Source organism: Triticum urartu, chromosome 4, assembly GCF_003073215.2.
Source record: "Triticum urartu cultivar G1812 chromosome 4, Tu2.1, whole genome shotgun sequence".
NCBI lineage: Eukaryota > Viridiplantae > Streptophyta > Magnoliopsida > Poales > Poaceae > Triticum > Triticum urartu.
Window position 1 is genome coordinate 50,673,559 of NC_053025.1, and position 16,595 is coordinate 50,690,153.

Genomic DNA, 16,595 nt, shown 5'->3' on the forward strand with positions numbered 1-16,595 from the left:
GGACAAGCAAGTTACTGTACAACAACCAACAACATCGATCCAGAATTTGACACAATGTTACAACCCTGGTAATTTATCCACAGTCCTACGGGGAATAGAAGAATAGACCATCAACCTTAGTTGTTCCGGTTGCATGGAAGTTGCTAATGCGAAGAGGTGCATCAAGGTCAACTTCATGATGGAAGCTCTGATCCTCCACGAGTATCAATCCCTAGGTCTCTGTTGACTTATGTTCCAAAGAAACAAGCTTATGAACCTTCTAGGAGGGGCCAGGTTTACCTCTACGTGTCGTGTTGTTGGCCTAATGGTGCCTCCCTTGATCGTGGAAATAAATATCTTCTCCAAATCCTTCATGTGTAAAGCTGGATAACACTGACGTACAACCACTAATTCAGTTGTCTTCAAATATCCCATTGGTATTTGCTTTCTAGTAAGCAGTACTAGGGAGAGACTGAGTCATTGTCTAAATTTGCAGCTTGTGCTCATATGCATTAATATTCTTGTCTCAGCTTAGACACCAAGGCGCCAAGCCATGCTATTAAATACTAATGGTAATAATGGCTGGGCTCATCTCAAATGTATGATGCATGCTTATGAGATGGGCATAATCTCTCAAAACGGGAAAGAAAATAAAGAAAATGGTTCGTTGTACAGAACCATGGGAAGAGCTTGAGGGTCATTCATCGTACACACTACATTATCATGCAAAAGTTGAAGAGAAGCGACAATGCATGTATACAATGGACATCTAGCATGAGAGAGAACGAAAATCCATCTCTGCACCCGCGCTGACGAAACAAATCAAAACAATACTAGAAAAATTCAAAAAATTCCAAACTTTTTTTGTGTGGTAGAAAATTGGATGCGTGAGGTTCGGTCCAATTTTCAAACCATTTGGACATCTGAGGAGCTCTCAGCAAAAAAACACAAATTGGGGGTCCGTAAAAATGTTTACTGTTCATGTACTGTTTTGGCCCGATTTGTCTTTTTTCCTGAAAGCTGCTCAGATGTCCGAATGACTTGAAATTTGCAGCGGGCCTCACGCATCAAATTGTCTACTGCACAAAAAAAGTTTGGAATTTTTTTATTTTGTTTTTATTTTTTTACGAATTTTTTCTAACCGGGTGCAGATGAGCCTGGGCACCAAAACGCCCTACTCGAGAGAGAACCATTTCTTAACACTGCATGTGAAATATGTGACGCGAAGGTAATCGGAAGAGAACATGAAACTGGGAGTGGTTGTGCCTCAAATACCGTTTACCTATGCATATGATCAAACAAAGAGATAAATGTCACGACAGAGTCGGAGAGTGATGCACTAGCTTGAGAGTACATATGGTACACAGACAATGCGAATCGGGTACGGTGCTACATGCCCTACCATGCATGATCGGCCGTTGCACAAAACTATGAATGAATTTGTTGGGTGGAAACAAAGAGGGCTAGGGTGAGGTTAATCATTTCTATTAACAAAGCGGAGGCTCGGTTTGTCAATCACACTTAAAGTTTGAGCATTGTTCACCAGAACTGCCATTTACACATTAGAAAATGGTTCGAGGAAGGATTATGGGATTGTAATTTTTTATAAGAGAAAGAAATTTCATTTTGCAAGGACAAACAAATTACCATGCAATGTAGAACCAATCTGGATGTGTGATTCAAGGAAAATGATTCGTATCAGTAACTCAGTGATGTGATTGTTAATGTGTCTAGATGATCTAACAACTGCAAACACTTCCATTTGACTTTTTCTACTGAAGTTCATGGGCACTGATCTGGGAATACTCTGATTTTGTGTCACAAGTTAACAACCACATGCTTACAAACATTTTCGGTCTAAATACATCAACTGTTGCATGTCAGCTACCAGCAAAAGGTCATATGTAATTCAGATTTTTTTTATATAGAAAATGACTGATGTTAAATTAATGATACGCTCACAACCAACAACACAACCCACCTCCACACATTAACGTAAACTAACGCCCACACAAAGAAACAACGAAAGATACGAGATGCTGAAAAGCACTTAACTCCGAACACACTAAGCACCGGCTTGAGCATCGATGCCCCCGTCGAACCCACAATCAGAGGACATTGTCAAGAAAGCAGCCTGTCGCCGGAGGAAAACCATGCTTCGTCGGCTCCCAAAAGGACAAAGTGTCAGATCCCAGATGGATCAGACATGGATTTGAGTAGAAACCACGAACAAAATTAGGGAGGAATGTATGGATCAGGAAGAACAGACATGAATTTGAGTATATAGTGTATGTATAAGTGTATATTGATGTAAAGCCAATAATTGGCAGAATAGTTGATCGATACAAATCCATCCCGCCCCTTATATAGCCCGAGGGTTACAGAGAGTGATTTGAAAACAGGAGTAACAATAAAGGTCTAAATGTATAGACGTTGACAGCTATGGGGTTCCTTCTCCAATAGCAATGTTGCTCCTCTATCTAGTACACCGTCGTGACGCCATCCGTCTCCGCTTCCGGAGAAGGCCCCCTCCCCTCGGACACCGCACCGTTGGCAAGCAGAGGTGCTCACCTTAGCATGCATAGATAGTTCACTTATGTACGGAACAAGGCTAGGGCTTTGTTTGATCTTAGCCATAATACCTATAAGCATCCGAAATCAATACAAAACTCATCTGCCTGTGGAGCAAGAGAACACTAGCCTTACTGGCTCAGTTATCTTCTAATATCTCATTGATAATTTGCTTCTAATATGCAAGTTGTGCGAGACTCTGAGCCCTAACATGTGTTCTTATCTCGGCTGGATGCCATGCCAAGACATGGTATTAAATACGCAGGGAACTACTGGACTCATCTCACATGCATGATGCGTGCCTTGGAGATGTGAGCTTGAGGGTCGTTCGTCCTAGGTAATCATGAGAAAGAGCTTGAGGGTCGTTCATCATACAAAATCATGGAAAAACCGAGTGATTCAGATTTTTCAGTGGTAACTTTGTTTCAATACCACTTAACAAAATTCAGCTAGAATGCAAAAAGTATGGCCTAAGAAACTTCAGAACAAAATCCCAAACAGTCAATTATACCAGGCTAGAAGTTTCAAAACTTTAAAGGTGGTAAATAATCTGAAGATTGTCGAGATCAAGCACCAGATAGCAATCAGATACCGCGTGAAACAGTTATCATGTAGAAATGGCGCAGCAAAGTGGGGAGGGTGGCAGCTTGCTATTGTAAAGCGAGAATAAGCTTACGGAGCTACACCTTATAAAAGTAAAAAAGAGAATGAGTTCCATTGAGCTCTCTTCTACAGCTAAGAGCCCCACAATTCGGATTTTTTAAGAGAAGCAGAAAAATCAGCGACAAAGAACAGTTAGATTCGGTTGTAGTCAGAGCAAGTAATGCATAACCACGGTACATCAAAGGGTGTTGCAAGAATGTTGCCATCCACAACCACGGGGCGTTAAACGTTCGAATGCATTTCAAGAAACGCCTACTGAATTATACATAGATTGTGTTTCACTTACAAACAACTCCTCCACTTGGAAGAGAGCTAGAAAACTTCAAGGGGAACTTTGTGTCACTAGAATGCGAAAAGAATGACCTGAGAAACTTCAAAAGCTCAAATAATTCGATGGAAGTCTACTGGGCATTCAGACACAGCAATTGCACCACGCTGGAAATTTAGAAATTGTAAAGGTGGAAAATACACTGGAACTGTCACGATCAAACACCTGCCTGCAGGGCCGGCCCTGGGCCAGGGCAGCAGGGGCGACGGCCCGGGGCCCAGCCAAACTAGAGGCCCCGACCTAGGGCCGTAACCTGCAGTGTATATATAGATATGGGCCCTGACAAATTGGTGCAAATAAAAAAAGGCCTATAGACAGAGAGGCCCATCTCGTACAGATGGCAGAAGCCCAACAGCCAAGAGGCCTGAAACTGAAGGGGCACACTCACCGAAAATTCTAAATCAACGGACTATTACGGGCCTATTACAGGGTCTCCTCGTTAACTAATCTTCTCCCCCCTGATTTTCAGGGGGTGTGGGCCCCTCATCATTCTTTCTTCCAATCAAAATGTCCCAGATAAGCTTCCCCGTAAAAGCCCGTTGTCATCTGTCCATGCGTGTAGCAAAGCTCCACACTCACAGGCACGGGCGAGCGACTCTGTTCCTCCTTAGACTGCACGCCGACGCCGATTCCTTTTCTCGCTTGTTCACCTCCACAGATCGGCCGATCGGGGCAACGGGCGACTGGGAGTCTGCGACAGCGGCCACCGGCGGATGCTAGCACATAGGGTGCACTTGCAAGGAATAGCAAGAATCTCTAGAAGAATTTCTCGTAGCCCTCAATCTTAATCTAGTGAATAGTGATTCATCTATAATCTTCTTTTTAGAGCAGAGTTTGAGCAGAGTTTGATCATCTGTTCCTGCCGACTTGGTCCTGAAGACTTGGACTTCTTGTTTCCTTGATGATTGATGGATAGCTGAAGCGTGAAGAACACATATTGTCACTGATTTACTGCAACCTTCCGCCTTCAGGTGCCTTCACTCCTTTTCTTGTAGCTTTGCAAAAAAAAAAATCTATCTATCAATGTATGGAATCAATTTTTTCCTCCAATGTCGCCACAAGGCCCTTTCATTTGAGTTCGCCCCGGGGCCTCCGAAACTCCAGGACCGGCCCTGCCTGCCTGATACCAATCAACCAGACGTCACATGAGATAATTAGCACGTTAAATGGCACGACAAAGTTGAGGGTGTCCATTGCTATTGTAGATCATAATATGTTTAGGGAACTAGTACGTCCCAACAAGTATAACCTCAGAAAAAGGAAATGAATTCGTTGATGTTTCTACTACAATTCAGAGGCCAGCAACCGAATTCTCAATTGTTGGAGAAGCGACTACGGCATGAGTCAAAATTTTGTGTACAATTATTCCGAAATCGATGTGAAGCAATCTTTACCCCAGAAGTAACAAACAGAACTATATGTCAAGGAGCAACCTCCGTGGATCTTCAACCACGTCCTTGATGCGGCGCAGAAACAGAACAGCTTCTCTGCCATCTATCAGCCTATGGTCATATGTCAGTGCAAGGTACATCATTGGCCTCGCAAGGATGGAGCCATCCACAACCACAGGGCGTTGGACAATAGAATGCATTCCAAGAATTGCTGACTGCGTTAGGCAAGGAATTAAGGGTTGAGTTAGGAGGTGAATTGTAGAATTTTAACAAAGAAACGTAGAAGGCAGCAAACAAAACGAGAACCTGTGGAGGGTTGATGATAGGTGTGCTGATAAGACTTCCATAGACACCACCGTTTGAGATTGTGAAGGTTCCCCCTGCCATCTCATCAATTGACAATGCCCCCTCAGTTGCCTTCTTTGCAAGGCTGTTTATCCCCTTCTCAATGTCAGCAAAGTTCATTCCTTCTGTATCACGGATAACAGGCACCACAAGACCCTAAAGCAGAACGACATTCATATCACATTATGACAGCAGGATGCATGGTAAAAAGAAAATGCTGGCCGTTCCGTAATTCAACCTAGAGAAGAAAAGGTGTCAGTACCTTGGAAGTGCCAACAGCAACACTAACGTCAATGTAGTCTCTGTAGATGATGTCATCACCATCAATAACAGCATTGACAATTGGCTGATTTTGAAGCGCAGAAACAGCAGCCTTCAAAAAACAAGTGGATTTAGGATGACCCAGGAAATTACCAAACAATCATTTAAGCTGCTCATCAGATTGCTACTACCTTAACAAAGCAGGACATCAGGCCCAATTTGACACCATGCTTCTTAACAAACTCATCTTTGTAGTCAGTCCGCAGTTTCATCAAATTGGTCCTAATGCAATGAAGAAGCAGTTGTAATAAAAATGAAACAACTTATTCAGGGACATATCAGCAGCGTATAGTAAAATAAAGACATATCAAGAAAGCATTAGAAGATAAGCACAAAGATGTAAACTCAATAGGACAACTATTATGGAACTTTTTTCATACTCATCCGACTAATTATTTTGGAGCATAACATGTTTGAAGCATACTTGCACATTATTTATACTTGATACAGTTTAATGGTGCTTCATTTACACTTTACAGACTCATCATGTCAACCCTAGGACATAATTGAGAGGGACATTGTTTTTAGAATAATGATAGTGGAGAAATTTGGGCAAGTTTGGTGTAACTTAGGCTCACGCAGGTGCCAAAAGCCAGTGATGCATTCATGGGTACACCAACCACACTGACACTACAAAGGTACAGATATTAGAAAACAAACGACTGATGCACTTACATGTCAACTTCGTTGAATGTAGTCAGTAGTGCAAAAGTGTTCTGAGAATCCTTCAAACGATTTGCTATACGCTTCCTGAGCCTTGGCATTGACACCTGCACTTATCACAATCCAAAAATAATGTATCCATAGCATGTCTGATCAACCATATATAACCAAATGACATGAATGACCTTACCCGTCTCTCTCTTTCCTTTGGAGGGAGCTGAGGTTCTGAGGGGGAGGCTAGTTTTGACGCCTGTGGTTTGACAGATTCTACTTTTGGTGATTTTGCCTCAACCTTAGGTTTCTCTGGAGGAGGTGGAGGAGGGGTCTCCTTCTGGGAGGTCTCTTCAGATGGTGCAACATGGGCCTCACTTGGAGCAGCAGACTTAGATATCACGGCAATTTTGGTACCTGGAGTAACAGTGTCACCTTCACTGGCAATGAACTGCAAAGCACTGATGTGATCAGGAGAGTAGCCATACTGCTAAATACACAATTGAGGTAACTTGTGGGGCGTGCAAAGCAAATTTGGAATCACAAAATGCATGGATGGCAGTCACCTTTTCAATTACCCCAGCTTCTGGACTGGAAACATCTATTGTAACCTGAAAATAGAATGGAGCACTTCCATTTTAAGGATCGTTCTATCATCAAGAACAGCAGAACAAACTAAAAAACAGGTATTAAAATGGGAATGAATGAGCCAAAGCATCACCTTATCAGTTTCAATCTGAGCTATCGCCTCATCAGCTTCAACTCTATCACCAGGTTCTGCAGCAAATAACATGTCAGGAGCATAAACGTTGACAACTTGAATAACAGAGAGAGGCAGGTGCATACTCTTTAAGAAATTGGCAAGGGTTCCATCAGTTACAGATTCACCCATGAAGGGCACAACAGCTTCAACCAAGTCACCTTAAAACAAAGACGAGATGATAAAGAATTTGTCAGGCAACAATTCACAACTATCAATATCCTCTACAGGGCTGATATACCTTACCATTCTCTGAAGCAAATGATCTACTCCAAATTTGGTAAGGAGAAGCATTTCGAAGGAAATAGCGTTCACTACAATAAATCATTAAAGGTCATACTTTATTCAATGAAAAAAGTGGGTTTTATAACAGTGTAATAAGTAGTAGCAACCACCAACTAAATACAATAAAGTTTTGTCAGTAAATAAATTATATACTACAATCACAAAATGACAAAATGAAGCGCAAAGGTTACTCCCTACCATGTTGGCTTTGGAAGTCTCGGAGCACCTGCAATGAAGATTGCAGAAAAGCATTAGTTGCCAAGCAAACTAACAGTAACCAACTTCAAAAGTAACATCTGTAGAGCTACTAACCTTCAAGTAACTGAGTGCTGAAATGTCTAGCATGTCTAGAACTCTGGAGCAAACTTAATACCTGCAAGCGCACTAGAACCATTAGAAGAACCTACCAAATTTAAGCATGCAAAAGTAAATGAACAAAGGGAAACTATATAACTCTGTAGAAACAAATGAATGAGAAAGAAATAAGTTTTTGGCACTAAGCAGTGCCATTTTCTACTGGCTGTGCCACAGACAATGTGGTCTGGTCGTGCATGTCAGCAACAGAATGTAGTGGCAAAAAAAAAATTTCCCAACAGAAAAGAAAAACAGAGGTTGTGTGATGTACTATTATGTTATCACTAGAATGTGAAGAACTCGATCGTCTAAAAATAGAGTAACCAATGAACAAAACTACAGAAACATGACCGTCTGGCACAGTTGGATTACCCTAGTGACCCACTTAACGTGTTTAAGGGAACTGCACGTGCATTTTGAAAGTAAATGGATGTAGATGGACCCATTGCAAGTTCAAGGACCATAAGTCCACTTCATGCTTACTACATCTTACAGTTGATTCAAACATCAACTGATGGCAAAATCCAACTAAAATAGTAAACAGATTAACGAACATGCGTACAACAGGACACATCTGCATTTATGCATTCAGCTTACATGCGAAACTCTGTCTGCTTAACAAGGTCATAGAATTCCCGGGCTACAAGATTAAGTTTCAGACATGATGAATTGGCTCATCTAGTTGAGCCATAGCATGCAAGCTCTTGTACACACATCCCCACAGTTCTCCCCAAATGTGTAAATCATATAAACAACTCGCATTCACTTTGCAGCATACAGGTTTCGTTCGATACCTAGAAATTATTATAGCCTGAACTCTGCCGAATAAGGTCAAAATCAATTATGGAAGCAAGCAATAACTTGGCATGTACTCTGATCGTCACAGGTTATTCCTTCAATGTGGCTTAATAATTCTCCACAGATCAAATCAAGATTATCTTTGTCCAAAAAAAATCAAAGATTATCTGACACAAAAAGGACTAAATCTCTACAACCCATATGATGTCAAAATCCACCACACCTACCACCCGTAAAACAATCTGACGGAAATAAAGGCTTTGAATTATTAATAAATTCTGCACAGACGACGTAGAAGGGACAGCAAATCTCCTCCGCGGCAACCAAATCCTAGTGGTTCAACCATCAAACGATGTCAAAATAAAACTTAACTAGGAGTAGTTAACAGATCACCGAATATTCATACAAAAAAACATCTACATTTGGGTACTGAGCTTACATGTGAAACTCTGAGCTCTAGTCTGCTCAACCTGGTGATATCTTGCAAGCTCTCCTAGACACATCCTCCAAAACCAGTTTAGTTGACCTACTTAACGTTTTTAAGGGACCTAAGCATACATTCTAAAAGTAAATGGATAGATGGACGACCTGATGCAAGTTCAAGGATCATAAGTAAACCATGGCAAAATTAAACTAAACTGGTTAACAGATCACTGAAATGGGTACAAATCTACATTGGAGAAGTTAGTTTCCGCGTGAAAATTTGACATCTAGTCTACTCAAACAGGTCAATGAACTCCAAGGCTACATTACTAAGTTTCAGACATGACGAATTCCGATTTCCTTAATTTCTTAACCATACCAACAACTCGCATTCACTTTGCAACATGCATGTTTGGGTCGATATCTAGAAATTATCAACCTCAACTCTGCCAAATAAGGCCAAAACTAAGCGTGGGAGCAAAAGGCAACAATCTGGTAGTACGATCTCCGATCGTCGCAGGGGTATCCCTTCGTCACGGTTCAACAATCCTCTACGGATCAAAATCAAGACTATCTGACGCAAAAAAGGGTAAAATCTCCACGACCCTACACGACGTCAAAATCAGACACGCGTACCGCATCCGCAAAACGATCCGACGAAAATAAATCCTCTCAATTGGAAACAAATTATGCGCAGGTGACGTGGAAGATGCAGCAAATCACTTTCGCAGGAAAAAAAAACAGTAAATCGCCTCCATGGAACCAAGCCCGTTCCGCGGAAACCACCCGGCGGATGATCCCCAATCCGGCCGAATCATCGCATCAGATCACCCAGAACATGGATACATAGGCGAGAAACAGGAGCGGAGGGAGCGAGGGAGGGAGGGAGGGAGGGGTTACGGCGGCGGGGCGGCGGAGGAGGAGGCGGGACGCGAGACGGGACGCCATTCGCCGGGGGTGGGGGATCTGCGAGGGCAACGAGGTGGGGAGGGGAGGGAATGCGGGCTCTCCTAGGATGGAGAGGATGGGATTCTATTCTATTCTGTTTCGCCCCTTCGCTTTTGTATTTGTAAATGGTCTTGGTACAGGAAGCAAAAAGATATTCTTGTTAACCTAAAACTAAGTCGGGGCAATTTGTCGCCGCGTCCAGGAGTGGATGCACGCCTCTGCCTAACGCAACGCCCTCTTCCTGGAGAAACAAAGATTTGACCCCCTTTTCTCTTGTTCACATGAGATTTGGCCCTTTCACGTAGGTGGATTTGGTGGAATGCTCCAAGGGGCAAAATAAAGTTTTGGATTACTTTGTTTCTGATGATGATCAGGCAGCATCCAATACCATACTACTAAGACCAATATGCCCTCTGCCGGTTCTCTGAAGATGGAATAACGTTTTTTCTGATGATCGGACCGCAATAGCTTGCGAATGTTCACCGAGAGGCATGACGTTTGCGAACACTTTTATGGCAAATTACATGAGACAATAGCCAGAATGCCACTATGAGAAACCGAACTTGCCAAAATACCACTATGAAAAACCAACTTGCCAATATACCACTATTTCCAATTTTCTCTAGCCAAAATACCACTAGTGACTAACGGAGAGTAACACCATTCAAAAAAGACTTCTATACCCTTACCTCTTCATAGCCCAAAGCATACATTTCAACAACAAAAAGAGCAACTATAGTGCAACATTTCAGGAGCCAATTTGACATGAAAACATCACCAACTCAACATAATCTTACTTTGCATCATCCAACAACAAGATAGCAACTTTTCAGCATCATTTTGAAAAATTCCAGCAACATTTTGACAACATTTCAGCAGCATTTTGACAGCATTTCAGTAGGAGCCACATTGTTTGCAAGTAATGTCTCATCATCCCCTCGCACATGATGTGGATCATAAGAGTTGTCAACATCTAGTGTTCCCAATGGTACTCTTGCAGCCTTTGGCTCGACATTTTTCTCCTTTGACTTTGCATTCTCCTTTGACTCCGCATTCTCATGCAATAGGTGTTCTCCTCACCGCATCCTACAGGCTCATCATCCTCATACTCGCCTTCATAGGCTTGCTTCGGCCAAGCAAAGAATGGAGCATGAATAGATTGATCATCCATATCCTCGGCCATGATATGAGCTTGTTCCTTGTGTTGCTGTTTGTTCTCAATGGTCACACCAAACCTCACTATTTTCGTGTTAGAACACCTATCAAACAATTCAGCTATCTCTGATTCAGAGATCAATGGGATGGTGTTATATCCTGTTCCATACCAAATAGTCTTTCTCTGATCAGGAGACCACTTGAACTTCTCCTCCACAACCTCCTTTATCCGCGCCACAGACAAGTCCCGACCGACCATGAAATCCCATGTTTTGCCCCTTCTGTAAACTCTTTTGCCGTCTACAATCGTCAAGTAGGACTGAACATCTATTTCTACTTTGAAATCGGCCATCGAATCGACTCTGAAACACACAAACACAACAAATTCTAAATTTGCTGCACTTACAATGAAAAGGAACTATGAAAACAGGGGGAAATTTTGTACCTTTTGCCGCTGGAGATGTACTGGAGGGTTGGAGGCAGAGGAGCCACTCGAAGGCGAGGTTGCAGGGGAGGCCGCGAGCTGGTCCGGTCGGTGCCAAGCAATGGAGCGCCACCGTAGGACTGATCTGGGACGAACTCGAGCAGATGGACGAGCTGGGTAAGGTTGCAATGGAGCAGAGGAGGCCGGCAAACTGATCCGGGACGAGCTGGGGCGGATACCTCTGACCGGAGCTGCGCCGTTGGGCTGGCTGGCGCCGGAGCCGATGCGTCGGGCGGCCAGCCAGGCGCCGACGAGCGGGAGTGAGGGCGTTAGGCTGCCCAGCCACGAACCCAGGGAGGAGGAGGAGGGCGGCGCACGGAGGGACCTGGGGGATGGGTGGCGGAGAGGGTCAGAGGGAGGGAGGAGCTGCGGGGCGGCGCCGGTGACGGCTGGTTCCTCGCGCCGCCATGCTCCTGGTGTGTGCGTGCGGGAGGAGAGGGGGAGGAGAGGATAGGGTTGAGCCACGGGGGTAATTTTGGAATAGCCAAAAAACTGACAAGTTGCCTCCGGTTTGATTAACAGAAAAAGTTTGACAACTAACGAAAGTGTTATTTTGACAAGAAAAACTGAGTGTGCAGTGGTATATTGGCAAATTGGTTTTTTATAGTGGTATTTTGGCAAGTTCGATTTCTCATAGTGGCATTCTGGCTATTGTCTCAAATTACACTGTGGGAGGATGACGATTTCTTCAAGAACACATGGCAATTCCTGGCAAAATGAGCTATAAAAATTGTCATGCTCGATTGAAGAAATTGTCATATTCTGCACAATATAATTAACGTGAAAAACGTTTGTATTGCCATCCTCTCCCAGCGAACGTTCACCTGATAACATTACCTATATTTTGCGGGACCAATTTTCGATATATTCATCATCTGTCATGGCGGTAAAAAGAACACCAAAGTTAACAAAAATTATATTCATGTCCGTAGACTACCTAACGACGACTACAAAGCATTGGAGCAAGCTGAAGGCGCGCTACCGCCATCGCCCCTCCCGCGTCATTAACGAGCAAAACTTGTTGTGGTAGACAGTCAGGAAGTCATCATGCTAAGGCCTCACATGATCATCGCACCATAACAGCAACCGGACTGCGCGTCTAAGGCGGATGGTAACAGAAGGCAGGGGACACGATGTTTTACCCAGGTTCGGGCCCTCTTGATGGAGGTAAAACCCTACATCCTGCTTGATTATTCTTGATAATATGTGTAGTACAAGAGTTGATCTACCACGAGATCGGAGAGGCTAAACCCTAGAAGCTAGCCTATGGTATGATTGTATGTTGTCCTATGGACTAAAACCCTCCGGTTTATATAGACACCGAAGGGGGCTAGGGTTACACAAGGTCGATTACAAAGGAGGAGATATACATATCCGTATTGCCTAGCTTGCCTTCCACGCCAAGTAGAGTCCCATCCGGACACGGGACGAAGTCTTCAATCTCGTATCTTCATAGTCCAACAGTCCGGCTTTTCGGAGACCCCCTAATCCAGGACTCCCTCAGTAGCCCCTGAACCAGGCTTCAATGACGATGAGTCCGGCGCGCAGTATTGTCTTTGGCATTGCAAGGCAGGTTCCTCCTCTGAATACACCACATAAGAGTTTGAATACAAGGATAGTGTCCGACCCTGCAAAATAAGTTCCACCACACCATCGTAGAGAGAATAATATTACCACAAATCTAATCTGCTGACATGTTTTGGCAGCGTGACATCACGGCACGGCCCGGTAATTATTTGAACCATTTTTCTTTAACCAGCCCCGCACATAACGCGAGGTGGTTTCTTGACACGTCTTGCCGAAGCAGGGATTGTGTTCCCCTTATTACGGGATTCTCATCAATACGGACGTGGGTAACCCAACCGCGCCATCAATTACGACGCTTGGGGGATAAGCGAGTTTTACCAGGCTAGTGGGGGCGTATAGTTTAGCCCGCCCTTATAAAGGGATAAGATCTCACCTTTTTCCACCCACGCCTTCTTCCTCCTTGCTCATCCATTCTCACGCACTCGAGCTCCAGCGCCCAAGTCCGCATCCTCCTCCTCCACTCTTTTCAAAATATGTCCGGAGCGGGAGGAAAGTGGATGGCCTCCTCCGTCACGGAGGGGCACATTAAAAAGTTGCACGGAGCCAGATACTTAGCCGCGGACATCACGCACCGGCTGCCAGCCGCGGGGCAGGTCATCCCTACCCCAGAACCTCACGAGAGGGTGGTCTTCCTCCCCCACTTCGTCCGCGGACTGGGGTTTCCCCTCCATCCATTTGTCCGCGGCCTCATGTTCTATTATGGGCTGGACTTTCACGATCTGGCCCCGAACTTCATCCTCAACATCTCGGCGTTCATCGTCGTGTGCGAGGCTTTCCTCCGCATCCGGCCCCACTTCGGCCTATGGCTGAAGACCTTCAATATCAAGCCGAAGGTTGTAGGCGGCCAACAAGCGGAATGCGGCGGAGCCATGGTGGGAAAAATGCCCAACATTGCATGGCTCGAGGGCTCCTTCGTGGAGACCGTAAAGGGGTGGCAATCGGGGTGGTTCTACATCACCGAGCCGCGCTACACCAACTGGGTGGCGGCCCCCGAGTTTTGATCCGGAATCCCCACGCGGCTCACTTCCTCGAAGGAGAAGGGCCTGTCCTGGGGTTCATCGGTAGAGCTGGACGGACTCCAGAAATGTATCCGGAACATGACAAGCAAGAAACTTAAGCTTGTCAACATAGTCCAAGTCATGCTCTTCCGCCGGATCCTCCCGTGTCAACAACGAGATTTCAACTTATGAGAGTTCGACCCGGCCCGACACCAGACTCTGAGCGAGCTCTTCGACACGACGCACAAAGACGTCTGGAGGGTGCTGTTCAAGGGCGCCGAGGTCCCTCCCTCTCTCACCGAAGACCGCGGGCTAAGCGCGAGGCGCCCTGCGAATCCGGTAAGTTCTATAAATTTGGTAGGATATTTATTTCCCATAGCTTAACCATGCGCGGGGTCTGAGCTCTCATGCCTTTAACAGGACTGGGTGGGGCATCGGAGCAGATCGACTGTCCGACCCCCCTGCCCGAAGGCACCGCGGGCGCTCTCCTGACGGAGATGCTGACTCCGGCTCCTTATAAGGTGCCAGAGAAGACTAAGAAGAAGGCCAAGGGAACCCGAAAGAGTTCCCGGCACCAGGTGGTATCAGACTCATCGTCCGATAACTCCATGACGCACTCCTCCCATGAAGACGAGGAGGAAGATGAAGATGCTCACCCTCCAGCCGGGGGAGACAAGAAAAGGAAGGCCGCCTCGACTAGGGAGGCCGAAGGGTCCAAGAAGGGAAGGACTCTTCTTCTGGACTGCTCCACCACCGCCACCGAAGGCAAAGACGAGTGGCTGCTCAGGGCCAAGCCCCTGGCGAAGTCGTAAGTATTCGGATACCAGAGTAACTCATAGCATACCTTTGTCGCACTGCTTCTCCTAACGCCGAATATGATTATGAAGACCGCCCCAAGCCCGTATCGACGTATCCTCGTCGGACGGCTCCTTGGATTCGTCGGATATGGATAGCGATCCACTTCCGACCGCCTCCTCCCCTTGCCCTACGGACAACGCCGAGGTATTGTCTTAAGGGGCACCAAGCCAGGGGGCGACAGTCCCAGAGGCGCCTCAAGGCGACCTTCCGGACTCCAGGAGCAAAGGGAGCAAGGTTCCCGGGGGCTCCAAGTTCGGATCTCAGCCGAACATCGCGCCGGAACCTCCAGTGGTTCCGGACTCGGGCAGGCGGCCCCCTTCCAAAAGGGGTAAGATGCCCGTGCTAGTGACCTCTGCCCATCCAGAGGCACCGGACGACCTGCTGGGAGCGCTTCGCGGCGCTTCCATCGACGAAGAGAACCGCACTATTATGAGTGCGGTGATCGAGAAGGTTCAGTCCGCTAAGAGCGGACTGACTGAAGCCTGTGCTAGCCTTCTAACAGGCTTCGAGGTAAGTATTTAAAATATAGGGAAAATATTACCGCATAGACAGTAGCCCCTGATGCTCTGTTTGGTGTTCACGAAGAAAAGCCGAACAGAGGATCAATTAATATCTGCAGGAGTCTAATATAAGTATGTTTATATGCGTATGCAGGCTTCGTTGCTGACCTCTGCCGCACTGACTGCGGAGGTCGCCGCACTGAAGCAGGACCTCGAGGGGTCCGAGAAAGAGCCTGGCCTTGCCAAGAGGCAGCTCGAGGAGAACAAATGTAAGTAATACCTTGTCTATAGATATATATGTATACAAAAAAGGTGCGATTGCAAAATGACAGGATCATCACGAATTTGCCAGGGGCCACGACCAAAGTGGCGACCCTGAAGCAAGCGCTGTCCGAGGCCGAAAACAAAGCGGCCCGGGAGCACGCCGAGTGAGAAAAGCAAGAGGCACGGGTGGGCGAGGTGCAGCAAGAGCTCCAGGCTCTCGTTACGAAGCACGAGGCTTTGGAGCTTGACTCGAAGACGCGAGAGTCTGAGCTTGCCGCTGCCCTTGAGAGCGCAAAGAATGCCAAGGCGGAAACCCACAAGGCCCTCCAGGAGATTGAGGCAATGAGAAAGATTGCGGCGGTTAAGGCATTCAATATGCAAAGCAAGCATGTGAAAGTAAATTACTTGTTACTTACCCGAGTCCGGAGCTCTCCAGGAGCATTCGCAGATTTCCCCGTAGCGTGTCAGATGCCGCAAGGTTTTACCAGGCCGAGGAGGGAAGCTCGACGGAGAAGCTGTTCTGGTCTTAGTATACTGGGACCGAACACCCGATGCCTGTGAGCGACCAGCTGAAGCAACTGGTCGAGCTGCACAAGGTGGCCAAATAGGCCATGAAGGGCTTTATAGTCCGGATGTGGCCTGGCGAAGCCCTTCCCAACAGCTACTTCAGCCTGGTGAGGCGGCTTGTGGATGCCTGCCCTCGGCTGGAAGTCATCAAGCGGTCCATCTACATCGAAGGTGCACGTCGGGCTTTTGCCCGTGCAAAGGTGCACTGGGCCAAGATGGACGCCGAGAAGCTGGTGAAGGAGGGTCCGCCGCAGGGCAAGGAGCATCGCCACCCTGAGATATACTATGAGGGTGTCCTGAAGGGTGCCCGTCTTGTAGCGGACAAGTGTGCGAAAGATGTAATATTTGAATGAACTTGCTCG

At 46.0% G+C, this 16,595-nt stretch overlaps 1 protein-coding gene across 1 annotated transcript; it reads right to left on the reverse strand.

The window, feature by feature from the left end:
• Positions 1 to 4,708: 4,708 nt before the first annotated feature.
• Positions 4,709 to 9,957, reverse strand: LOC125550591 (dihydrolipoyllysine-residue succinyltransferase component of 2-oxoglutarate dehydrogenase complex 1, mitochondrial-like). The gene is made up of 13 exons (XM_048713614.1): positions 9,773 to 9,957; positions 7,610 to 7,670; positions 7,496 to 7,523; positions 7,259 to 7,326; positions 7,099 to 7,173; positions 6,974 to 7,029; positions 6,819 to 6,863; positions 6,452 to 6,703; positions 6,274 to 6,368; positions 5,730 to 5,820; positions 5,540 to 5,650; positions 5,239 to 5,433; positions 4,709 to 5,147 (listed from the first exon to the last, which is right to left on the reverse strand). Exons 1-13 carry the CDS (start codon positions 9,818 to 9,820, stop codon positions 4,956 to 4,958), a joined length of 1,317 nt encoding a protein of 438 aa, XP_048569571.1. The 5' UTR covers positions 9,821 to 9,957; the 3' UTR covers positions 4,709 to 4,955.
• Between the last annotated feature and the right edge of the window lie 6,638 nt (positions 9,958 to 16,595).